Source organism: Leucoraja erinacea, chromosome 18, assembly GCF_028641065.1.
Source record: "Leucoraja erinacea ecotype New England chromosome 18, Leri_hhj_1, whole genome shotgun sequence".
Lineage (NCBI taxonomy): Eukaryota > Metazoa > Chordata > Chondrichthyes > Rajiformes > Rajidae > Leucoraja > Leucoraja erinaceus.
The window spans coordinates 29,607,797-29,631,204 of NC_073394.1; the positions used below are offsets into that span (position 1 = coordinate 29,607,797).

The 23,408-nt window shown below is 45.1% G+C and overlaps 1 protein-coding gene across 1 annotated transcript in view; it reads left to right on the forward strand.

Annotated features, from left to right (window-relative positions):
- The window catches only part of LOC129705859 (dual specificity protein phosphatase 8-like), a 197,157-nt gene that overhangs the window by 81,308 nt on the left and 92,441 nt on the right, over nt 1–23,408 (forward strand). Inside the window, exon 3 of the mRNA XM_055649704.1 lies at nt 11,825–11,963. Within this exon, the coding sequence (XP_055505679.1) occupies nt 11,825–11,963 (139 nt within the window). The remainder of the gene's footprint in view (nt 1–11,824; nt 11,964–23,408) is intronic.

Here is a 23,408-nt window from a genome sequence, read left to right on the forward strand (position 1 = left end):
AGTTTTAAATACTGCACTACTGCAGCAAGTTAAGAATGATTCGATCGATTTGCATGCACTTCCACTGTGGTGTCGCTTCCCATTTTGTTCACTTCATTCCAAGGTGAGATCAGGTCAGGGTAACATAAGATGGCTTCCGGTGCCATGTTGGTTGTAATATTGTTGCTGAGGCACTGCAAATCCCTCAGATTTGCACTGAATGCATTGACTAAGCATAGGTTATCACGTCCCATTACAAAAAGCTGCTACTGTAATGTAAACACAGTGACATTGCGCTAACATTGACTCTGGGTTCATGTAAGATGGATGATCATGAATCAAAAGACCCCCCCCCCCCCCCCACCCCTCATTGCCCCGCATCCCACTTGCTCTTTATTTATTCCCATTAATTTACCTCAGGAAATTGTTACAATGATTAAAGAATGTATTCAAACCGTGCGATTCCTGAAGAAGGGTCTCGACCCAAAACATCACCTATCCATGTTGTCCAGAGATGCTGCCTGACCTGCTGAGTTACTACAGCACATAGCGTCCTTTAGTGTATTAACCAGCATCTGCAGTTCTTTATTTCTAGATTATTTTTGATTTCGTAGCTCCAATGAAATCTTGCCTGAAACTGTTAATGTAATTATTAACATGTTAAAAAAAAATTATAATTGCTGCAAAAAGCAAATATTTTGATTTATCAGAAACTCTGTTGAAAGTCCTTGTTTAATTTATTTTTCTCTGTAGCAGCTTGTAAAGGCAAAATACATTTTTTTAAACCTGGTTTCCTTTTAATAATACTTTATTTCCCCTCACCCACCATTCTTTATTGCAAAATATACATTATAATTGAACAGAAATGTAAGTACGTGCCCATCTAATTCTATTCCACAAAGCCAGCCTTCACTTGTTATGTCTTCTATCTCTCTAAACTTTTACCTGGATTTTACTTTAGTTTAGTTTAGAGATACAGCGCGGAAACAGGCCATTCGGCCCACCAAGTCTGCGCCGACCACCGATCCATACACTAACGCACGAGGCACAATTTACACATACACCAAGCCAATTAACCTGTACGTTTTTAGAGTGTGGGAGGAAACCGATGATCTCGGCGAAAACCCACGTGGTCATGGGGAGAACATACAAACTCCGTACAGACAGCAGCCGTAGTCGGGTTCGAACCCGGGTCTCTGGCGCTGCAAGTGCTGTAAGGCAGCAACTCTAGCGCTGCAACACCGTCCCGCCGGTTTTTCAGAAAGCTTTTGAGAAGGTGCTGCATGTGAGGCTGTTAATGAAGATGAGAGCCTGGATAGAACATGGACAGAAGGTTGGCTGAATGGCAGAAGGCAAACAGTGGGAATAAGGGGATCTTTATCGGGTTTGCTGCCAATCACTAGTGGTGCTCTGCAGGGGTCGGTGCTGGGATCATTACTCTTCCCATTGTATGTGTAGGGAATTTAAGGTTTTGTGGACAAGTTTGAAGATGATACAAAGATAGGTGGAGGGGCAGATGGTGTAGAGAAAGCAGGGACTGCAGAAGGGTTTTTGAACATAAATAATGATGAATAAAATGGGTTAAAGCAAAATTCAGCAGATCTGGTGTGTCAACAATACTGTTATTTTCAGGAAAATAAAGCTTACTTCTAACTAAATTATATTATCCTGTAAATGCCATTCCACATCAAATGGCTCTACTCTACGATAAGCAGAGCTGTTAGCTTCTGTTTTGCTTGCACTTAAAAAGTCTGCTTAAACATTAACACTTGCAAACTGCTCCATGCTGGTTGCATTTTCTTTTCAATTGAGAAATCTTAGTGAAATGTCAAAAGACATAACTGAGGACTCCATTGAAGATGAGATATAAAAAGCAAAAGTGATATGCCGATGACAAGCCTATAACATAGGAATGTGTTAAAATGGGAGCATTAGTTTTGAGGCTGCGGGTTGCTTGAGGCTGCCGATGCTTTGTAAAGGGCCTGTCCCACTTGGGTGTCATTTACTCGACAGGCCAGTAGTGACTGATGCGTGAAGGTTGCGCGCAAATCGCGTGTCATCATACATCAGCACAGCCGTCTGGTGTGCGTGACGTCATTAGAATACCCTGCTTCCCTACTCTGCATCATGACCATCATGGAAGAACTACAGATTTTATTGCTACAGCAACAACAGAGACTTCTGTTAGCAGCAGCCTTCATACTTATAGATCAGCCAGGCAGGAGTACAACAAGAAAGGCCAGCAAGAAACCCAGGAAGAGGTCTGTGTGGATGAGGTTAGAGGCTGCATGACGCGTAAAAGGCGGGCCGACTGCGTATTGGCGGTGCGCGGCGGCGCATGCTTGCGGACTTTGATGCGCGGTGACGTCACCCGCGATACATGTGCGACGTCGGGACGTCAGCGTGCGACGCCAATGCGTCAGCGTACGTAAGCGACACGTCACGCAGGTGGCGTGCGAGGATTTCGGTACACTACATGCGATTCACTACATGCGATTCCACGCCTCACCATGCACTGTGCGCGCGTTACCCACATGCTGGTGCACAGAGTTCTGACCGGTGTGGGGTCAAGGGGGAATTTACAAGATTCGGGGGAATGAGAAAAGGACGTTGGATGAAATATCTGATTAGGAAACATCAGCGTTTTCATTGACGATCTAATAAGTTAAACAGGCAAATGAATAAATGTCACATCAGATTTACTGTTTCTTGAGACTTGAGACTCCCAGTAATTTTGCCCACTGGTCTGTTTAGTTTTTCACTTTTACAATGCGCAACAGGCCCTTCGGCCCAACGTGTGCACGCCGACCAGCGATCCCCGCACATTAACACTATAATACACACACTAGGAACATTTTACATTTATAGCACACCAATTAACCTACAAACCTGTACGTCTTTGGGGTGTGGGAGGAAATTGAAGATCTTGGCGAAAACCCACGCAAATCACGGGGAGAACGTACAAACTCCGTACAGACAAGCACCCGTAGTCGGGATTGAACCATGGTATCTGCCGCTGTAAGTGCTGTAAGGCAGCAATTCGACAACGGCGCCTTTGGAGATTTTTGATCTATTTGCCATGTGCTCAGATGTTGGTACATCAACTGCTCTCAGAACATCCATGAGGATATATGAGAATATCCTGATTATTATCACTTAGACCCGATAATAACTGGTATATTCTTCCACTGGTCAGACTTCAAAATAAACAGAACATTCTTTCACACAGGAAAATAATTGGCCCATTTATAATTGAGTAACCAATAGTTTAATAATGAAGTTGATTGAAAACCATATAAAGTATTGAGTTACAGTGTTCTGTGCTTTGTAATTTGTTTAAGCATTTAATGTTGAGGATCTTGAAACGGACCTGGCCATTTCCAACACAGGCTGATAGAATTGGTCTTGGCATCAAACGTAGCATAGACATTGTGGACTGAGGAGCCTCTTCTTGTCCTGTACTGCTCTATGTTCTACATAAAAGGCTTGTTATATGAAATGGTTGGATTCAATATTAAGTCCTGAGAGCTACACTGTGTCTATATAGGGCGGCACAGTGGCGCAGCGAGAGAGTTGCTGCCTTACAGAGCCAGAGACCTGACTATGGGTGCTGCCTGTATGGTAGGCACAAAGTGCCAGCGTAACTCAGTTGGACAGGCACCATCTCTGGAGAGAAGGAATGGGTGACGTTTCGGGTCAAGACCCTTCTTCAGACTGATCCTCAAGGTGCTGCCTGTATGGACCTTGTATGTTCTCCCTGGGCCCGTGTGGGGTTTCCCTGGGTGCTCCAGTTTCCTCACACACTCAAAGACGTAGAGGTTTGAAGGTTAATTGTTTATGGTAAAACTTGTAAATTGTCCCTAGTGTGTAGTGTCAGTGTGCAGGGATCGCTGGTTGGCGTGGACTAGGCGCACAGATGGGCCTGTTTCCACCTGTATCTCTGAATTCCAAACTCTAAAGAAGATGAGGTCCGAAGAAGGTTCCCAGCTCGCAACGTTGCCTGTCCATTCCCTCCACAGATGCTGCCTAACCCGCTGAGTTCCTCCGGCACTTTGTATTTTGCTTGAGATTCCAGCATCTGCAGTGCCTTGAGCCTAGATGGGGAAGGGTTCCTTGAGCTTACATTGAGCCTTACTGGGAAAGCGCTGTAGACCAAAGGCAAGGAGGTCAAAGTGGACAGAGTACGATCTTCCAACTGTATTTACCACCTCCCACACTGTCCAGGTGGTGCAGGGACAAAAGCCACAGCCTGCTGCTGCCTGTACATGTCCCATCAGTGGAAGGGGGAGGGAGGTGCACTTTAGGGATTTTTATAATCGGAGACAGGAAATTAACAAAGTGCAAGCAAAAGGAATACCAGCTCGAATAAATGAGTAGGGTAAGGTTCATTTGAATAAAAATGTATTCAATAATGTATTGAGCTGTGGAGGCAATGTGACCCGTAGACAGATTCCTGGGGCTCCCATCAGCAGCACTGTTATACGAATGGCAGCAAGTGAGCCCCCATCATGATGACCCCCTTAAGATAGACACAAAGTGCTGGAGTAAATCAGTGGGCCAGGCAGTATCTTTTAATGGTTTAGTTTAGAGATACAGTGCAGAAACAGGCCCTTCAGCCCACCAAGTCTGCGCCGACTAGCGATCCCCGTACACTGACATTGTCCTACACACTAGGGACAATTTACAATTTTTACTGAAGCCAATTAACATACAAATCTGTAAGTCTTTCGAGTGTGGGAGGAAAGTGGAGCACCCGGGGAAAACCCATGTGGTCACGAGGAGAAGGTACAAACTCCGTACAGACACCACCCGTAGTCGGGTTCAACCAGAGTCTCTGGCGCTGTAAGGCAGCAGCTCTACCCCTGCACCACCCTGCCGCCAATTCTGGAGAAAAATGATGGGTGACATTTCGGGTTTGGGATCCTTCTTCAGACTGAAAGTAGATTCCTTTCTACATGTTTTGTCTGGTCCCCATCTACCCCTTTACCAGAAATCCCAGCCCCATTGTTATGTTTGTGTCTTTCCTGACTGTCATGGTAGTGGCTGAAAATCGAAGATGCAACTACCTGCTCCAGTATAAGATGTCTGCTGCCCAGCCACACACCCACAGGCCTGTCTCAGGAACGTCCTGGTCCCCTTAACATCACAGCAAAGCAGTTGTACAGCTCTTGGTTGGGTTACATGCATTCGCAAGTGTAACTGACTATATGGTTTGTGCATGCATGCATAAGATGCATGTGTGTAGATGTGGGTGAATCAGTGTTCATTGTAGAAATGCATAACCAGATACGTGCATATGAAACATTCATCATGCCTAACACTGACATCTTGGAGTGCTGCCCAAGGAAACTGGAGCCCTGGACAGGACAGAGGATGGCATTGTGCTTGGGCTGCTTCTTTTAACAGGAAGAAAGTCAATTGTACATTCACTTTGTTTGTACTGACTGCTGACCCACCATCATGTATCGGGTTGCAGTTGGCAAGAGGCCTGAGCTTGTGAATTCTGCCTCCATCGGTACGGAGCAGGTCTCATGCACGGGGGTGAGGTCCCACATCAAAGCTCTGCATGTGTAAGAAGAAATTACAGATGCTGGTTCACATTGAAGATGGACACAAAATGCTGGCGTAACTCAGCGGGTCAGGCAGCATCTCTGGAAAAAAGAAATAGGAGATGTTTCGGGTCGAGACCCTTCTTCAGACAGAGTCAGGGGAGAGGGAAACTAGAGGTAGGAAAAGGTACAAAGAACAAATCATTGAAAAGTGTGTAATGGTCTGACTTTAATTTGTTCTTTTCACATTTTTCATTCATTTGTACTTTGTCGCTTTTCCACACTCCAAAGACGTACAGGTTTGTAGGTAAGTTGGCATTGGCAAAATTACAAATTGCAAAGTGTCCTAGTATATATGTTTTTAGTGCTGGTGTACGGGTTTCCCCATTCACTTGGCATGTACCAAACTGAGAGATTTTGGCCAGTTTTCCACACGTGATCTCTCCAGCTCTAAAGAACTTTGGAGAATTCAATAGGAGAGTGCGTGTACCAAGGTCAGGTTGATTGAACCTGGCCTGTTTTCCATGAGCCCTCAGCCACGAGAATTCTATGAGAGTGCCCTCAGGTGGATTGAAGGTGGTTCCATGGCCACGATATAGAGCCAAAATATTCCTGTGGGTATGTGGCCATCTGCACTTGTTGGACTGTGCCAAACCTCACCAGTGCCATCAGTATCAGGGAACCATGTGTAAGCTTTGTCGTACTGGTTTCAACCTGAGGATCTGTATTTAGATGAAATAACATAATCAGTTAAGTTTAGCGATACAGTGCGGAAACCGGCCCTTCAGCTCACTGAGTTTACGAGGACCAGCAGTGCCCCCCTAAATAAGCACTGTTCTACACACTTGGGACAATTCACAATTTTTTTTTTAACCAAAGCCAATTAACCTATAGACCTATGCGTCCTTGGAGTGTGGGAGGAAACTGGAGCACCTGGGGAAAACCCACACGGTCATGGGGAGAACATAAAAACTCCGTACAGACAGCACCTGTAGTCAGGATCGAGCCCGCGTCTCTGGTGCTGTAAGGCAGCAATTCTACTGCTGCACCACCGTGCGGAACATCTATTTCGGCTCCTCTGGCTGCCGCACTTAAAAGAATAAAAAGTGCTAACATGCCAACTTGGAAAGATATGAAAAAGTACACCATCTTCCTGGCTTCAGTGCCAGCTGAACTAGTTCCGTGCGAAGACATCTGTTCCCACTGTGACGTGCTGGCAACACTTGGCAGAGGCGATTGGCTGAATTTTTTTGTGCGATTGCAGTTAATGAGACAAGTCAAGACACTCAATAAACTGTCCTCCTGACTGTTCTGTCGAAATTAGTATCAAGAAATGTGTTGTTAACGTGTTTGTTTAGTTTAGTTCAGTTTAGAGACACAACGAGGAAACAGGCCCTCTCCAGATCACCGAGACACACTAGGGGCAATTTACAATATACCAAGCCAATTAACTTACAAACTTATACGTCTTTGGAGTGTGGGAGGAAACCGGAGATCCTGGAGAAATCTCACGCAGGTCATGGGAAGAACGCTCAAACTCCGTACAGAAAAGCACCCGTAGTCAGGATTGAACCTGGATCTCTGGCTCTATAAGGCAGCAAGTCTACCACTACGTCACTGTGTTGTTATTTGGTTTAAGCCATTGAATAATGTCAACTTCACCCAATTTGATGGGGTTTCAGAAATCTAAGCAAGAGAGTTCGGAAGCCAGTTTTAGTTTTAGCTAGTTATTGCAAATCCATAATGGCATCAAGCAGCCATTGCTGTTATATTGGAGTGCCTGATCTGCAGGGGTGCTGGAGTTTGCATGCCTTGGCCTGTGCCAGATGGAGTGTATAGCTGTCCTTGCAGACAGGAGCAGATGCAGTACTCTCTGCTCTCTTTGTATGTCCCATCTTACATAGTAGAAACAAGAAACTGCAGATGCTGTTTTACACAAGATGCTGGAATAACTCGGCGTTAACTCAGCATCGCTGAAGAACTTGGGTAGGTGACGTTTGGAGTCGAGACCCTTCTGCTGACCGACCAAAAAGGGACCCGAAACGCCACCTATCCATGTTCTCCAGAGATGCTGCCTGACCCACTTAGTTACTCCAGCACTTGGTGTCCTTTCCCAGCTTACACAGTCCCATTCCCCCACCACATCTGAACTCAATGCTCTGCACTAACTTTCCAGCAGTGTCTCAGTCATAAAATTCTTTCTTGTTTTCATATCCCTCTAATAAATCGTACAGCTTTTGGCCAAACTTTTAATTACCTGTAAAACGATACCCTCATGAGGCTTGGTATCAGATTTTCTACAAGGCTTCTGTGAAGCACTTTGCTTTTAGTTAAAGATACTTCATAAGTATAAATTGGGCTGTGTGTGTGGTGCCAGACGTATTTTACACTGAGGTTGTTCTTTGGTACCGAGAGTTGCGCAGCTTTGCTTCCAGTTACCATTTAGCACATTTCAGCACTGCTCTTTAGTTACTTGATTTACGAGGTCTGCTTTCCATCTTGTGAGGCCAAAAGGAAAAATGCGTTCAGGATATCCCTCCCCTCCTGTACGTTGTTTATCGACTCCCAGGTGAGGCCTGGTCGACTGCTCAGCTTGAGTGGGGTGTGGTGAATAAGCCAGGGTTCCTGCACCCCTGCAGCCCTTACTGCAGCTTGTTCCTGTACACCAGTCTGAACATGGCCATTATATCACTGCCATGGACTACCTATGAGTATTTTGTAAGACCACAGTGCGTCAGTGGCTTAGAAAAAACGTTAGACTTTAGAGAACAGCACGGAAACACGGTACCTTTGGCCCACTGAGTCCGCACTGACCAGCGATCAGCTCGCACACTAACACTATCGTACACACTAGGGATAATTCTAGAACTTATCGAACCTATACATCTTTTGAGTGTCAGAGGAAACTGGTGCACTCGGAAAAAACCTATGTTGTCACAGGGAGAACATACAAACTCAGTACAGATAACACCCATAGTCAGGATCGAACCCAGATCTCTGGCGCTGTAAGGCAACAAGTCTACCGTTACGCCACCTTGCTGCCAAAGGAAGGGAATAAATGAGATCGAAAAAAACGCCGGTCTGGGTTAAAATGTGGTTGTGAGTCGGAGAGCAGGAGGAATCTCAGCGGGGGAGCAGCGAGAGAGGGTGGTGCTGAACTCTTGTCGGAGAGAGGAGGAGAACTTCAAAGTAGGCGTACCTTGAGGCGATTTTGCAATGGAGCAAACAAATTGTGTCGGAAGGAACTGCAGATGCTGGTTTACATCGACCGATGTGGTTGGTTTACACACTGGTGTAAACCAGCATTAAAGCATGGCTGGACCTTCAATATTCTAGCCCAACACCACTGGATGTCCTTCCATGAGGCAAACTCTTGTGATTCATTCAGCCATCACTTCCACAAGGCAGTCGCAGTGTCATAGTTTGACCCACTGAGTATTCCCAACATTTTGCTTTTGTTTTCGTTCAGATTTCTGGCATGTGCAGTATTTGATCCTCCATCTCTGAAACGCATTATTTGTCCCTGATCTCATTGTAAGGTCATTCCACTATTCCCATATTACACGGGTGATTTATGCTTCAAAATAAATTTAATTGCCTGTAAAGTCCTATAGGATGTACTGAGATCATAAAAGCCAACACTTTCTTCCTTCCTTGTTTCCTTCCTTTTGTAAGGAAGGAGAAATAAAATCACCTTGTGCAACAAATGCCAGACCCAGTCAGAAGCTGGGTAATGGGGAACATTTGGCATCTGTGTCGAGGTTTGCTATTCACAAGTGTTATGCTTGGATGAGAAATTTCATACAATCTAGGAAACGGGAAGTGGTTTGTCAGGCAGGAATTTTGTGCTCCGTTCTTTTAGAAAATGAGCTTCATTTACCTCGTAACATCGGACCTCGGCTTGCCAATTCTGTGCAGCACCATTAAGCCACGCTTCGTCCTGGTGGGTGGCATGAGTTAGTATCAAAAACTGTTCTGTCACTTGTAAAAACGAAGTATTTTACTTGTTGGAGATGTTTTTGCCACTCGACACAAGACCTTCAGACGCCGGCTGAAGAAAATTGCAGATTCCTGGTTATTCGCAGGCTCTCCATTGTCACAGTGCTGCTAGTTGGATAGAAGGGGCATGTGGAAGAAAGGGCCAGCCAACCCTCCCCTGGTAACTCCATTCCCTACTGCCTATGTGGCACCCATGCTAACGGAACAATATAGGCTCGAAGGCACAGCCTGTCGCTCACTCCTAACGTCAGTGAACCGAATTATACATTCTAAAGATGCATCATTGAGCCATACAGCCCAGCACCATCCATGTAGTCTCTTCACCCCCCATTGACTCTAATCCTACACTAGGCCATCTTATTCTCCCCCCCCCCCCCCAACATTCCCATCAACTTGCCCCAGATTCTACCTCAACCCAGTGGTGATTTGCAGTGGCCAGGTAACCCAACACTCTTTGGGAGTGAAACGAGTGTTCCTGAAAAGAATCCAGGGAAAACGTGCAAACTACACCCAAGACAGCAGCAAGGATTGAACCCGTGTCTCTGGTGCTGTGAGGAGGTGGCTCTGTTGGCTGTAACATCTGGCTGAGTTTTTATTAAAAAATCCACCAGTCTTTGTTAACTGGCACAGAGGTGTGGCTAGTAGAGTTGCTGCCTCACAGAATCAATCCTGACATCTAATGCTGTCTGAACGGAGTTTGCATGTTCTCCCTGGGTTTCCTCTGGGTGGTCTTTCATCGAAAGACTTGAAGATTCAAAGGTTAAGTGGCCACAGCAAATTATCCCATTGTGTGAAGATTGACACAAAGAGCTGGAGTAACTCAACGGTTCAGACAGCATCTGTGGGGAAAAGGAATAGGTGACATTTCGGGTCGAGACCCTTCTTCAGACTGAGAGTCAGGGGAAAGGGTTACTCCAGCTTGTTGTGTATATCTTCGGTACTTACGACTAGCATCACGACCTACCTACGACCTCCTACGACCTCGTAACGATCATGCTGTGAGTATGAGTCAAGGGGAAACTCGGCAGAGGTTGTGAATTAGGTCGTGAAAGTGGGACAGGCCCTTTATAGGATCATTTCAGTTCTCCTGACTGAGCAGATGTGGCTTCAGTTCAAGGCCTCTGGAAACCCGTAAGTGCCTGAAGGTGCTGGGATGAGCAAGACTCTCACTATTAATGATCACTGATCCGCAACCAAATCCCATGGCCAGGAGATCCCTTTAGCTTTTGTACGGGATGTTGGATAAAATATTTTCCAAGTTGCTGAAATTGGCTCAGTCGTCAAGATGTCAAGGAGACCCCCATTGGTTAAATATCTGTGAATTTTCATTAACAACGAATTGTTAATTAGGTTGTTGCACCATCTGGGCATAATGTTGATGTTTGAGCAGTTAGGATGGTTTTGCTCAAGAAAATGGACCAATTTATTTCCAACAAGTCTCCCCTTCAATACAATCTGCTAATTTATCAGGTGTGTGCTGAAAATGTGTCTACATGATGTGATGATGAGGACGTACTAGTAAGAAATAATGTGAATTTCCATTTGTTTCTTCACCTCTACACCTATAACACATGGGACTTGAAAATGGTGTCAAACCCGGCGACTGTATACTGAGTAGGAAGGAACTGCAGATGCTGGTTTACACCAGACACAAAATGCTGGAGTAACTCAGCGGGTCAGGCAGTATCAATGGAGAAAAGGAATAGGTGACGTTTCGGGTCCAGACTGAGCATCGGGAGAGGGAAACTAGAGGTATGAAAAGGTTCAGAACAAATCAGAGCCGGCACCGAAGATGGATAGGTGGAGCTCACAATGGTCCATTGTTGGCTGCAGAAGAGGTGATAACGAAGGGATATATAGATGCAAATGGTGGAACAAGTAGACTGACTAGGATGGGGGAGGGGTGGAGAAAGAGGGAATGCAACGGTTACTTGAAATTAGCGAAATCAATATTTATATCACTGGGTTGTAAGCTGCCCAAGTGAAATATAAGGTGCTGCTTTCTCAGTGTACTATTCCTATACACATGTACTGTATCTAAGATGTGCTTATCTATAGTGATACTTACACTGAACTGTGTACAAGAATGAATTTCCATGTACCTCAGTACACGAGACAATGAAGTACCATTGAACCTTCTTTCCACCCAATTGTCCGCCTTGCCCACCATCACTCCGAAACGTTTCAAGCAGCTAATTGGAAAAATGCTTTGCTGCTTATACGAAGAGCATTCTGCTGTGTCTGCCTGCCTTTGGTGTTCCACCCTAACGCTCTTCTTCCTGTGTCTCCGATTGCAGGTTGACGTGGAGGGAACGCAGGAAGTGGTGCTTTACGACCAGTCCACGCGGGACACGAACAAGCTGACAGCCGACAGCTTCATCTCCGTACTCCTGGGCAAGCTGGAGAGTTATTTCCACCATGTCTCTCTGCTGTCAGGTATGATCTATCCGGTCCACATCCTGCTTTCAATCTTCTCTCTGTTACCCCCTTTATATTGAAGAGTTACAACTTCTGTATTGAAGAGCATTTACTTAAGGTTATTTGTGGTTTCCTTAAACACCCAGGGTTGATATCATATTCTCCAACTTCTGGGAACTTGCTCTTGTCTGTATCAGAAATGGCCTGTGTTTGATTATCGAGGTTTTTGGTGAGTGGGTCCTGTAGCGTTCAGTATACAATTGAAGTTGAAAATTAAAACAAAGATATTGCAAATCTGAAAAAAAAGCACAGAAATTGCTGGAAATACTCAGAGGGTAAGGCAGCATCTGTGGAGAGAGAAATACAGATTCTCACGGAGACCCTTGGTCAGAACGGGTAAAGAGAAATTAAAAAAAAAAAAATTAAGTGGCAGGGGGAATGGATATGATAATGGGGATATATGTGACAGGGTGAGATCAGGTCAGATGGGTTAGTGGAGCAGTTAGAGGCTGATCATGTTCCTGTGTCTGTGTTATGTATTTCAAATTGGAGTATTGTAGGGAAATAGTCCTAGTCATACAGCGTGGAAACAGGCCCTTCGGCCCAACCTGCTCCGGCTACACTAGTCCCATCTGCTTGTGTTCGGCCCTTCTAAACCTGTCTTATCCACGTACCTGTCTAACTGTTTCTTCAACGTAGCGATAGTCCCTGCCTCAACTACCTCCTCTGGCAGCTCGTTCCATACACCCACCACCCTTTGTGTGAAAAAATTACCACTCAGATTCCTATTAAACCTTTTTTTTAAACCTACAAGTTGCAGTAGGTCATGTTGTACTAATGGAAAAGTTAGGGTGGCACACTGGCACAGCTGGTTGGGACACTGCTTCACAACGCCAGAGACTCAGGTTTGATTCTGACTGTGGCCGCTGTCTGTGTGGAGTTTGCCCATTTTCTCCCTGTGATTGCATGGGTTTTCTTTGGGTGCTCCGATTTCCTCCCACATCCCAAGGACATTTGGGATTATAGGTTAATTGACATCCATTAAAAAATTGCCCCAAATGTGGTGGGAATGGATGCAACAATGGGATAACATGGAATGTTTGTGAACGGGTGAATAGTAGTAGGCGTGGACTTGGAGGGCTGGAGGACGTGTTTCCCCACAGTATCTGTAGTTTAGACAAAAATACAAAACGGAGGCAAATTCATAGAGTGGGAGAAATGACCATTTCTGATACAGAAAAGAGGGAAAGTGTGGAAAGCTGCAGAATGCACAGGCAGGAGAGGTGGGTGTTGTTCCTCAAGTTTGTGTTAGGCCTTAAGGTCTACAAGAAGCCACAGAAGTCACTGTTGCTTGATTATGAAGTTTGCTCATTAATACTGATGTCTGGATGGGTGAATGTAGCCACTGAATAACTGATCCTCAGTTTGATTTCACGCCCCTGCTTCATGAATTATTCTCAAATGGAGTAAGGGGCCTTCAACTGTGCATATCTTCCTCAGGTGAGTTAAGGGAAAATAAATTGGTGTTCTTGTACCTGATGTTTGACTTGGAGCTCATACAATAAATGTAGGTTTAGGTTTATTATTGTGACATGTACCATGGTACAGCAAAAAACGTTGTTTTCCATGCTAAGCAAATGAATCATATGTATATACATACATAGATACAATCAGTTCAAACTCAAGTACAATGGGCAAGATACAGAGTGTGGAATATAGTTCTCAGCATATGGGTGTCAAATAAGGAAAACCTTTTGAAAATGCTGAGAATTTTATGTAAAAATAGAAAATGCATCAAACACTCTTCAGGTCAGACAGTGTCTGTGGATGAAGAATCTGAGTTAATGTTTCAGATCATATATTTGACGGCATTGTGCAGCATGGTCAAGGGTTCTGCTTTCGACATGGCTCACAAATGCAACATTCTTCCAACAGAGTTTCCAATGCATTTTTGGAAAATGGTCAAGGAAACGGAGGCAGGGAACAAAAGAGATCTTTTCTTCTTGCACAGTTAACCTGGGCTGCTTCCAAATAGAGACCCCATTACTCTTTCCAAAGCGCGCTTCAAATTGGTTGTCAGGCAAAGTGATAATTGCCACAGTGACAGAATCACATCCTGAGACGCAGACACTCTGGAAGCAGAAATCAATCTTGTGCAGCTAATTATTCAAGATTTGCAGAACTGTCAATTAGTGGCTGGCACTGCATTGATTGCAGGCTTGCAAAGGCAGAGGCAGGTTCCAATTAGTTGTAATCATAGGGTCTGATGGTTGCTGTTTGGTGCTTGTGTGTAATATCACAATTCCTCGTGAATGGGTCACACGATTAAATGAGCTCATTGGGTTGAGGACAGCAGTGGGACGAGTCATCTGATGTACGTTAGTCATGGGGAGTGCCCGAGGCTAACCTTTTGTCTAGTGTGGTCTCCAAAAGCCTGGTTTGGCACAGATCAGTCCGGTGTGTCACAGATCTGTCCAGCTTAGCCTGGACGTATCTGGTGTGGCCTGGATTTGGAATCGTCCCGTATGGAGCAGGTTTTCCCAATAAAACAGGAATAAGAAGAAGGATCCAAACCTGAAACATCACCTTTCCATGTCCTGATGCTGCCTGACCCGCTGAGTTACTCCAGCACTTTGTGTCTTTACAGGTTCAGTCCAACCCTGCCTTTACCACTGTTGAATTACACCTCATAACGTGGTTCTTTGCCCATAATATCTTAATTAGCAAATATCTATTATTCAACTTTTCAGTTTTCACAGTAGCAACACAGAGAGTGGTGAATCTGTGGAATTCTCTGCCACAGAAGGTAGTTGAGGCCAGTTCATTGGCTATATTTAAGAGGGAATTAGATGTGGCTATTGTGGCTAAAGGGATCAGGGGGGTATGGAGAGAAGGCAGGGATGGGATACTGAGTTGGATGATCAGCCATGATCATATCGAATGGCGGTGCAGGCTCGAAGGGCCGAATGGCCTACTCCTGCACCTATTTTCTATGTTTCTATGTAACAATATTTTTGGTGAGAAAATAGAAAATGTTAACAACCTCTTCCTATAAAGGTACAATCAGTGATTGTCCAAGGAGAGCTAGACCCTGATTTTAAAGCTCTGTTGTCAAATCTGTATTGTGCCACAAGACAAAATAGATTTTCTCTGTATTCTTGATCAATTCTTGTTCACTGTGTAAAGGATCACATTGTATCCTGTTCCTGTCGACTGAACTCCATTGCTCCTTCTCTGGCTCAGTTCCATATTAATCAAGGTAAAACAAAAAGTACCTTTCATGTGATACAAATGACTTGGTTGTGACATCCCCTGCCTCATGGTTCAAGATTAGAAACCTTGGACAGACACCAAGGTTCAAGACCAAATCTCCACCTAGAGATTCTGGGACAGCACATGGAGGGACACTGGTGAATGTGAGAATCCCACCAGTCTTGAAGAAGAGTCTTGACCCAAAATATCCACTGCTCGCTTCCATCTGCAGATATTGCCCGACACACTGAATTCCTCCAGCAGTTTGCTTAACTGCTGAGATCATATAGTGCTTTGTATGTTTGTTACATGTACAGAGATGTGAAGCTAGACATTGCGTCATTTAGACTATATATGGCACGTATACCCAGTGCTTCTACATTAAGTCATAAGGTCAGTGTCCATGCATTTACAGTACTACCTCACTTCTGCCAGTGATGGATCATAGACCACCAAGGTGTCAAGAGTGTTTAATTGTTATATGTACCAAAATAGAATAATTAAATTCTTACTTGCAGCAGAACAATGGGTTTGTAAACACTGTACTCAATAGATAATATAATAAACAAGTTTTAAAAATGGTTCAACAAATAAAATACCCAATATAGTGCAAAACACAGGGCGGCATTGTGGAGCAGTGGTAGAGTTGCTGCCTTACAGCACCAGAGACCCAGGTTCCTGTCTACGGGAGCTGTCTGCACAGAGTTTGCACATTCTCCCTGTGACCTGCTTGGGTTTTCTCCGGGAGCTCCGGTTTCCTCCATTAGAAACATAGAAACATAGAAATTAGGTGCAGGAGTAGGCCATTCGGCCCTTCGAGCCTGCACCGCCATTCAATATGATCATGGCTGATCATCCAACTCAGTATCCCGTACCTGCCTTCTCTCCATAGCCTCTGATCCCCTTGGCCACAAGGGCCACATCTAACTCCCTCTTAAATATAGCCAATGAACTGGCCTCAACTACCCTCTGTGGCAGAGAGTTCCAGAGATTCACCACTCTCTGTGTGAAACCATTCCTCCATTACTTTAAAGACATACAGGTTTGTAGGTTAATTGGCTTGGTAAAACTGTAAATTGTCTCTAGTGTGCAGGATAGTGTGTTCGTTTGCGGGGATCGCTGGTTGGCACGGACTTGGTGGGCCGAAGGGCCTTATTTCCATGCTGTATCTTTAAACTAAACTAAACACAGACAAAGCCCAAAGCTTCTAGTGCAACCAATAGAGTTTGGAGTTTAGTTGGAGTTCGTAGTGTTCAATAGCCTGATGGTTGTTGGGAAGAAGTTGTTCCTGAACCTGGACGTTACAGTTGGACGTCACTGCATGGCTATGATTATCCAGCTGTGATTGGCAGTCACTTTTCCCTCTGCAAACGTAGGGAGTTAACATGGATATCATTCCCCTGAGACTTCCTAAACAAAAATGCTTACTCCAAAAATATTTGCACAAACAATTGTTAGGGATCTCAATGTGTGTGCACTGGGAGCTCCCTGGCGTGATGGCGTTCTCCCAGTGTGGCCAGGTCTCCCCTGAGTGCTGTAGCTGTCCTCATTGTGATTCGGTTCTCACCGGTGTGTACGGGTTTCCCCACCTGGTGACACATAGGTCTTCCCTCACTTGGTACACGTCTCTTTACCGTGGTACAGATTTTCCCAGAGTGCAGATCTCCCTGGTGTGCTACCGGTCTCCTGACACTCTACACATCACCCGGTGTGAAGCAAATCTCTCAGCTGTGGCAAGGATCTCTCCAGTGTGGCACCGGTCAATACAGTGTGGCATCGGGTGTGACCAGTGTTGCACAGGTCAGTACAATTTGGTACAGTTGTGTCCAGTGTGGCAAGGATCTCTCCAGTGTGGCACGAGTGTGTACAGTGTGGCACGAGTGTGTACAGTGTGGCACGAGTGTGTACAGTGTGGCACGAGTGTGAACAGTGTGGCATGGGTGTGTACAGTGTGGCACGAGTGTGTACAGTGTGGCACGGGTGTGTGCAGTGTGGCAAGGGTCCGAACAGCGTGGCTTGGATTTGATTCAGGCCCTCCTGAATCCAGTACATGCCTTCCAGGGCCATGCAGTGGATCAGAGCTCCATCATGTGTTACACTTCTCCTTGGTAAAGCGCAGAGCATGTCTGTGTGATCAAAACAAAGTATGTTGCGATCAACCCGATGTTATGTAGTGCAGTTCATTGTGGCGTTTTGGGTCGTGACCCTGCCTCATGGTTCCTCCAGCAGTCTGTATTTTGCTCCAGATTCCAGGATCTGCAGTCTTCTGTGGCCCCAAATCCAGCTCGAAATCCGCGATGTCGCGATGGACTGTCTACCTTGTTCCAAAATAAAACTCATTTGGCCAAATATTCATTGTGGATCAAGAATGGACATACAGATCTGAAATTAGGAATGGCATTTTGCATGAATGTGGTGCGAGTGGGAATTATCCACAAAGAGACTGTAAAATATACATTGGGGTATTGTGTGAGGCCTATGTTTCTGGATAAAAATAGATTCTAAATACAGTGGAAGAAATTGTGGGCATTACATTCTGACATTTGTACGTGTTTAAGATAAGCATTTATTCAAATTCTGGAAGGTCTGCTCTACAATTATGTTGCTTGAGGCAGAAGCTTTGTGACATTTTCCAGCAGAGTTGTTGGAAAGAACAGTCTAGTTTAATTACTACTGTAATAATACGACAGGCAGATTTCAAATAAACACGTATACATCAATACCATACTTTCTGAGTCTCGCATTTGGAAAAACACAACGTGTGGTTAAATCGAAGTGCTAATGACTAATTGACTTTCCTTTCCAACGACTCCACTGCCAACAGCCCAAAGGGTATGAGGCTCAGAGATGTGCACTTGGAATGGTGGCCACTACCAAATGATCTTGGGTCGTCTGCGTGAGGCTGCCAAGAAAGGCAGGCAAACAGCTGACGTGATTAGCAAACCATCTGGCTGGAATCATTCAAGTAGAGAAATGGGGAAAGTAAGTTTTAATGTGGAAACAAGGGACTACAGATGCTGATTTACAAAAAAAAAAGGCACAAAGTGCTGGAGTAACACAGCGAGTCAGGTAGTATCTCTCGAGAACTTGTATAGGTGACGTTACAGGTCGGGAAGAAAACGTCTTCAAAGTAGGCATACCTGTCTGAAGAAGGGTCCAACCTGAAACTTCACCTATCCATGTTCTCAAAGGATGCTGCCTGACATGCTCAGTTACTCGAGCCCTTAGCGTCTTTTTTTCACGGGGTTCCTCGGCTTTAAGATCTGCCGGCTAACCTCAAGCAGAATAGGTTCATTGTATCTCGAGCTGGCTATTCCCAGTATTGGGTTTGTACTGAAGAAGTCAGTTTTTAAATGTCCAGCTAACGAACTGAACAGTTAACATTGGCTACGCACTGAAACCAATGCATTGAGCGATAGCGGGGGTTATCCACACTGGCCCAATTGTAGTTTTTGGTAGAGGAACTTTATTTTGCTTCTGCCGTTGTTTCAGTTTTAAACATGAAAGTAGATATAAAAAGATAAATTAAGGACTATAAACCCTAAGTGAGCGATGGGAAGAGATCCTATCCCAAGGGGTATGCGTGTGAGTGTGTGTGTGTGAGTGTGTGTGCGAGTTAGAGTGTGTGTGTGAGTGTGTGTGTGTGTGGAAAGTTAGAGTGTGTGTGTGAGTGTGAGTGTGTGAGAGTGTGTGAGAGGGTGTGTGTGGATGTGTTGGTGTGAGTGTGTGTGAGTGAGTGTGAGTGTGTGTACATGTGTGTGAATGAGTGAGAATATGTGTGTGTGACCATTTTGTGAGCAGATAACATTTTTAAGAACCCATTGAATTTTAATGCAATCCTTAAGAATGTGTTTCCCATTTCAGTTGCTACTGTGTGAAGCACATTTGAATCTTGATACATACTTAAGTCATTTGCCAAGGAATGTTTTTCTTGGACCTAAGTTCCCATAAACATTTGATAAATATAGCTGTTTGCAATGTTTTTGTGCAGCAGCTCATTTAATCATCCATTCAACTATCCAGTTTAAAGATAAACAACAAGAAAAGCACGAAACAAAGTGATTGAGCTGGTCGAGATCATGCTTGTGTCTCTGTTCCATTTGGTTCTGAAGGTTAACATGAAGTGGAATGGCTCATATGTTGTCCAGTTGTTGATATTGGATAATTACCCACAGCGGGTCAAATGGGAAGAGTTTTGTCCCATTGAGGTCCTAGATGAGGGGAGTTCATTGAGGTTTTGGACAATGAAAGTCACCAGAAGCTGAATTCAATAGCGCCCAAAAATAGACCAAGTGACTGTGATGCACAATTAACCGGTAGCTGATTAATGGTAGACTGTACTGCCTGCTAGTTGCAGTGATTGCAGTTTCCAGCTAGTCCCGATTGTGGGGTTAGTTGGATGGCAGCCACAGCTCGTGATCTGTAAGGTGGATGATGAGACGTGATATGGGCAGCACGGTGGTGCAGCTGGTAGAGTTGCTGCTTCACAGTGCCAGAGACCCGGGTTTCGATCCAAACTATGGGTGCTGTCTGTGCGGAGTTGCACGTTCTCCCTGTGACCGCGTGGGCTTTCTCCGGGAGCTCCGGTTTCAATGATTCAATGATAGTTTATTGTCACATGTAGCTAGGTACAGTGAAATGCTTTTTTTTGCATACAACCCGGTAAAATCATCCAGCACACCTCACCACGTGTCTGCCGCCAACAAAGTTACAAAAGCTCACCGAAAAGTCCTATCTTCCTCCCTGTCTGCTGCCTGGCGACAGCCCCCCCCCTACTGGGTCCCCCATTGTTCCAGATGCACCCCCCCCCCCATCCCATCGGCATGCAGGTTTGTACGTTAATTGGCTTCCGTAATTGACCCTAGTGTGTAGGATAAGACAAATGTACGAGCCATCGATGGTTGGCATGGACTCGGTGGGTAGAAGGGTCTGTTTCCTCACTGTATCTCTAATCTTAGCTAAACTGAGCTAAAGTATTTATAAAGAGCTTCATTGCAGCTGCAGTGGATGGAGGCAAGCACTCTAGAATTGATTCTAACCTGGGATATGGAACAATACAGGAGAGTGCACCTTCCACAGGTTGTAGTCTCATTAATAGGAGGCAAAACAAAAGACAGAATTGGGGTTACAAATACTATACGAAATGATGGGACTTTATTTATCCCAGTAGGGAAATTGGTCTGCCAACAATCATAAAACACAAGATATATGAAACATGAAATTAAAGTGGGTTTAAGATGCATCAGGTGATGGCAGAAAATAGTGCAAAAGGTCAAGGCAGGAGTCAAGCCTGGCGATCTGGAATCAGTGTTCCATTATGAGGAGTGGTGCAAGGGAAGAGCCTTCTAATGCACCCATGCCTGACTTGGAGCGGAGCATTAACACCAGAGAAAACCCTGCTGCACCTGCTGCCACACCACATACCATTGGCTTGATGCAGTCATAGAAGCGGCAAGAAGAAACTAACCAGTGACTTGCCGAGTTGTTGGTACATTTATGCCTCATTGGTTGTGTGTTCTTGTTGCTGAGTGTGCATTCAGTTGCATGAGACTCCGATAAAACAATAACCTCAGTGTTAATCTCCAAAATGGCATCACTGGTGTCAGATCACCAGTATATACAGATGGAAGTCATGACTTACTTACTCCACCTGCATGTCTTTACCCTTCACCAACATGGATCACAGTGCCTCAAGTGAGCGTGCAAGTCAATTTTGCTTTGAATAGGTTTGGGTCCATTGAACACAGTGCAATACAGTGAATTGTGCTTTGTGCTGGAGTGAATGGGATGTGGTTTAGGGCCATTGAGAGGGAATAGAAGGCACGGGTCAGGCAGCATCTCAGGAGAACAAGGATAGGCGATGTTTCGAGTCGGGACCCTTGTTAGTTTAGTTTAGTTTAGAGATACAGCGCGGAAACAGGCCCTTGGACCCACCGAATCCGCGCCGACCAGCGATCCCCGCACACTAACAACAGCCTACATACACAAGGGACAATTTAAAATTTTACAAACCAATTAGCCTACAAACCTGTATGTCTTTGTTGTGTGGGAGGAAACCAGAAATCCCGGAGAAAACCCAGGCAGGTCACGTAGAGAACGTACAAACTCCGTACAAATAGCGCCCATAGATAGGATCAAACTGTGGCGCTGTAACGCAGCAACTCTACCCGCTATGCCACCGTGCTGCCTCTTCAGACTGAGTATACAGGGGGGTGAAGAAAGCTGGGCCAGGACAAAGCCTGGCAGGTAAAAGGCTGATACAGGATTATTTCATAGGCAGATGGTTAGACCCCCAGTTTCTTATTATATTCCCTATACACTCCCAACTCTGCAGACAAATTCTGCTGTCACTCCATTTACAAGATTGCAGATGACACCACTGCAGTGGGCTGGATATCGAACAATGATGAGACAGAGTAAAGGAAGGAGACAGAGAACATAGTAACATGGCATCATGGCAACAACCTCTCCCTCAATGTAAGCAAGAAGGAGCTGGTTTAAGGTCAGAGATGAAATGACAGAACATGTGAGACAAAAGGATTGAAGAGTTTTGAATTGTGAAGCTGGAGGAAGGAATATAGGTAGAAGGGGAGAGGGAAGGGGATATGGTTTCATGAACAGTGAGAGGGAATAGGTGGTTTACTGCACAGTGGGTGACTGGATGTGGTTTCGTGCACAGTGACATTGAATGGTGTGTGGTTTTACTGCACTGAGTATTATCCAAGGACAATGAATGGAAAGGGTTTAGATAAATTTCACTTGGATCAATTTCTCGTTGACCTTGAGCCAAGTACAGTGAACATATCTATGCTGCACTTGCGTTTGTGAGAGGATGCTGCAATTCTGCTGAGGACCGGTTGCAGATACAGGCTGGATTTGATACTGCACTCAGCATTGGTGTTATCATTCAGAGGATTTTATAAATGCATCAGTACCCACTGAAAATCTCACGTGATGGCCTAATTCAAAATTTGCATAATAGCTTCTGTTTTGTTCTTTGCTTTAATGGGTTCATTAAGTGTAATACAAGCATCAGAACCGCTGAGTAATCACATTGTGCAGGACTGGGTTGAATATTTGATCTGATGACTTAACAAATGTCAGATTGTCTTGGTTGAATGATGAAACATGAGGCGTTCTAATTATGTCTTTCACCTAATGGCATTTTTTCTAACCTCCCCAAAGAAATAAAGATACCCTTGCGTGTTCAAAAGCTCGGAAGAAATGACAACATTTAATATACATCGCAGATTGTTATGCAATGCCTGCCTAGGCTCGTGTAGAAAGGAACTGCAGATGCTGGTTTATACCAAAGATGGACACAAAGCGCTGGAGTAACAACCGGTCAGAAAATGGATGGGTGGTATTTCGGGTCGGGACCCTTCTTCAGACTGAAAGTAGGGGGGAGGGTGGGGGAGGTAAGAAAAGGCCACAACAAAGCAGGGCCCATAACAAACGACCAAGGAAGGATAGACCCCAGAATGGCCCATTATTGGCTGGAGAAGAGGTGATAACGAGGGTGCAAACAGTGGAACTGGTAAGGCGACTAGTTTAGTGAAGGTGGGGGTGGGGGGGGGAGAGGGAAGGCCAATTACCTATAATTAGAGAAATCAACATTCATACCGCTGGGTTGTAAGCTGCCCAAGCAAAATATGAGGTGAAGTTCCTCCTATTTGCGTGTGGCCTCACTCTGACAGTGGAAGCAGCTCAGGACACCAGGTTGCTGGGCTCCATCAGAACTCTGGGCCAGTTGCCTGTGAACAGAAGCCCACTCCCACCCAGCCCACCACCACCCCGTACTTTACAGTGTTGACGCCAATGGTTGTCCCCATGCTAATGTCCCCCAACCTCGTGGATATCTGGATGCAGACAACTCCATTCGTGCATGGCAATTTAACATGAGTCTGCACTGCGCCCTCACTCTATATTCAAACAATGTTTTCAGGTAAACTTTAACCTCTCCTTATATATTCCTCAAGATAATTCTCAACACCGGTGTCCCACAAGGATGCATTCACAGTCCCTCACTGTATTCCCTATACACTCCCAACTCTGCAGTAAAATTCTGCTCCAACTCCATGTGCAAGATTACAGATGACACCACTGCAGAGGGCCCTCTCCAGGTATGCAGCCTGATCCGCTGAGTTATCCAGCATCTTGTGTCTAACGCCACAGAATAGTTGGCCAAAGGGCACATAGAATAGAGTGGAG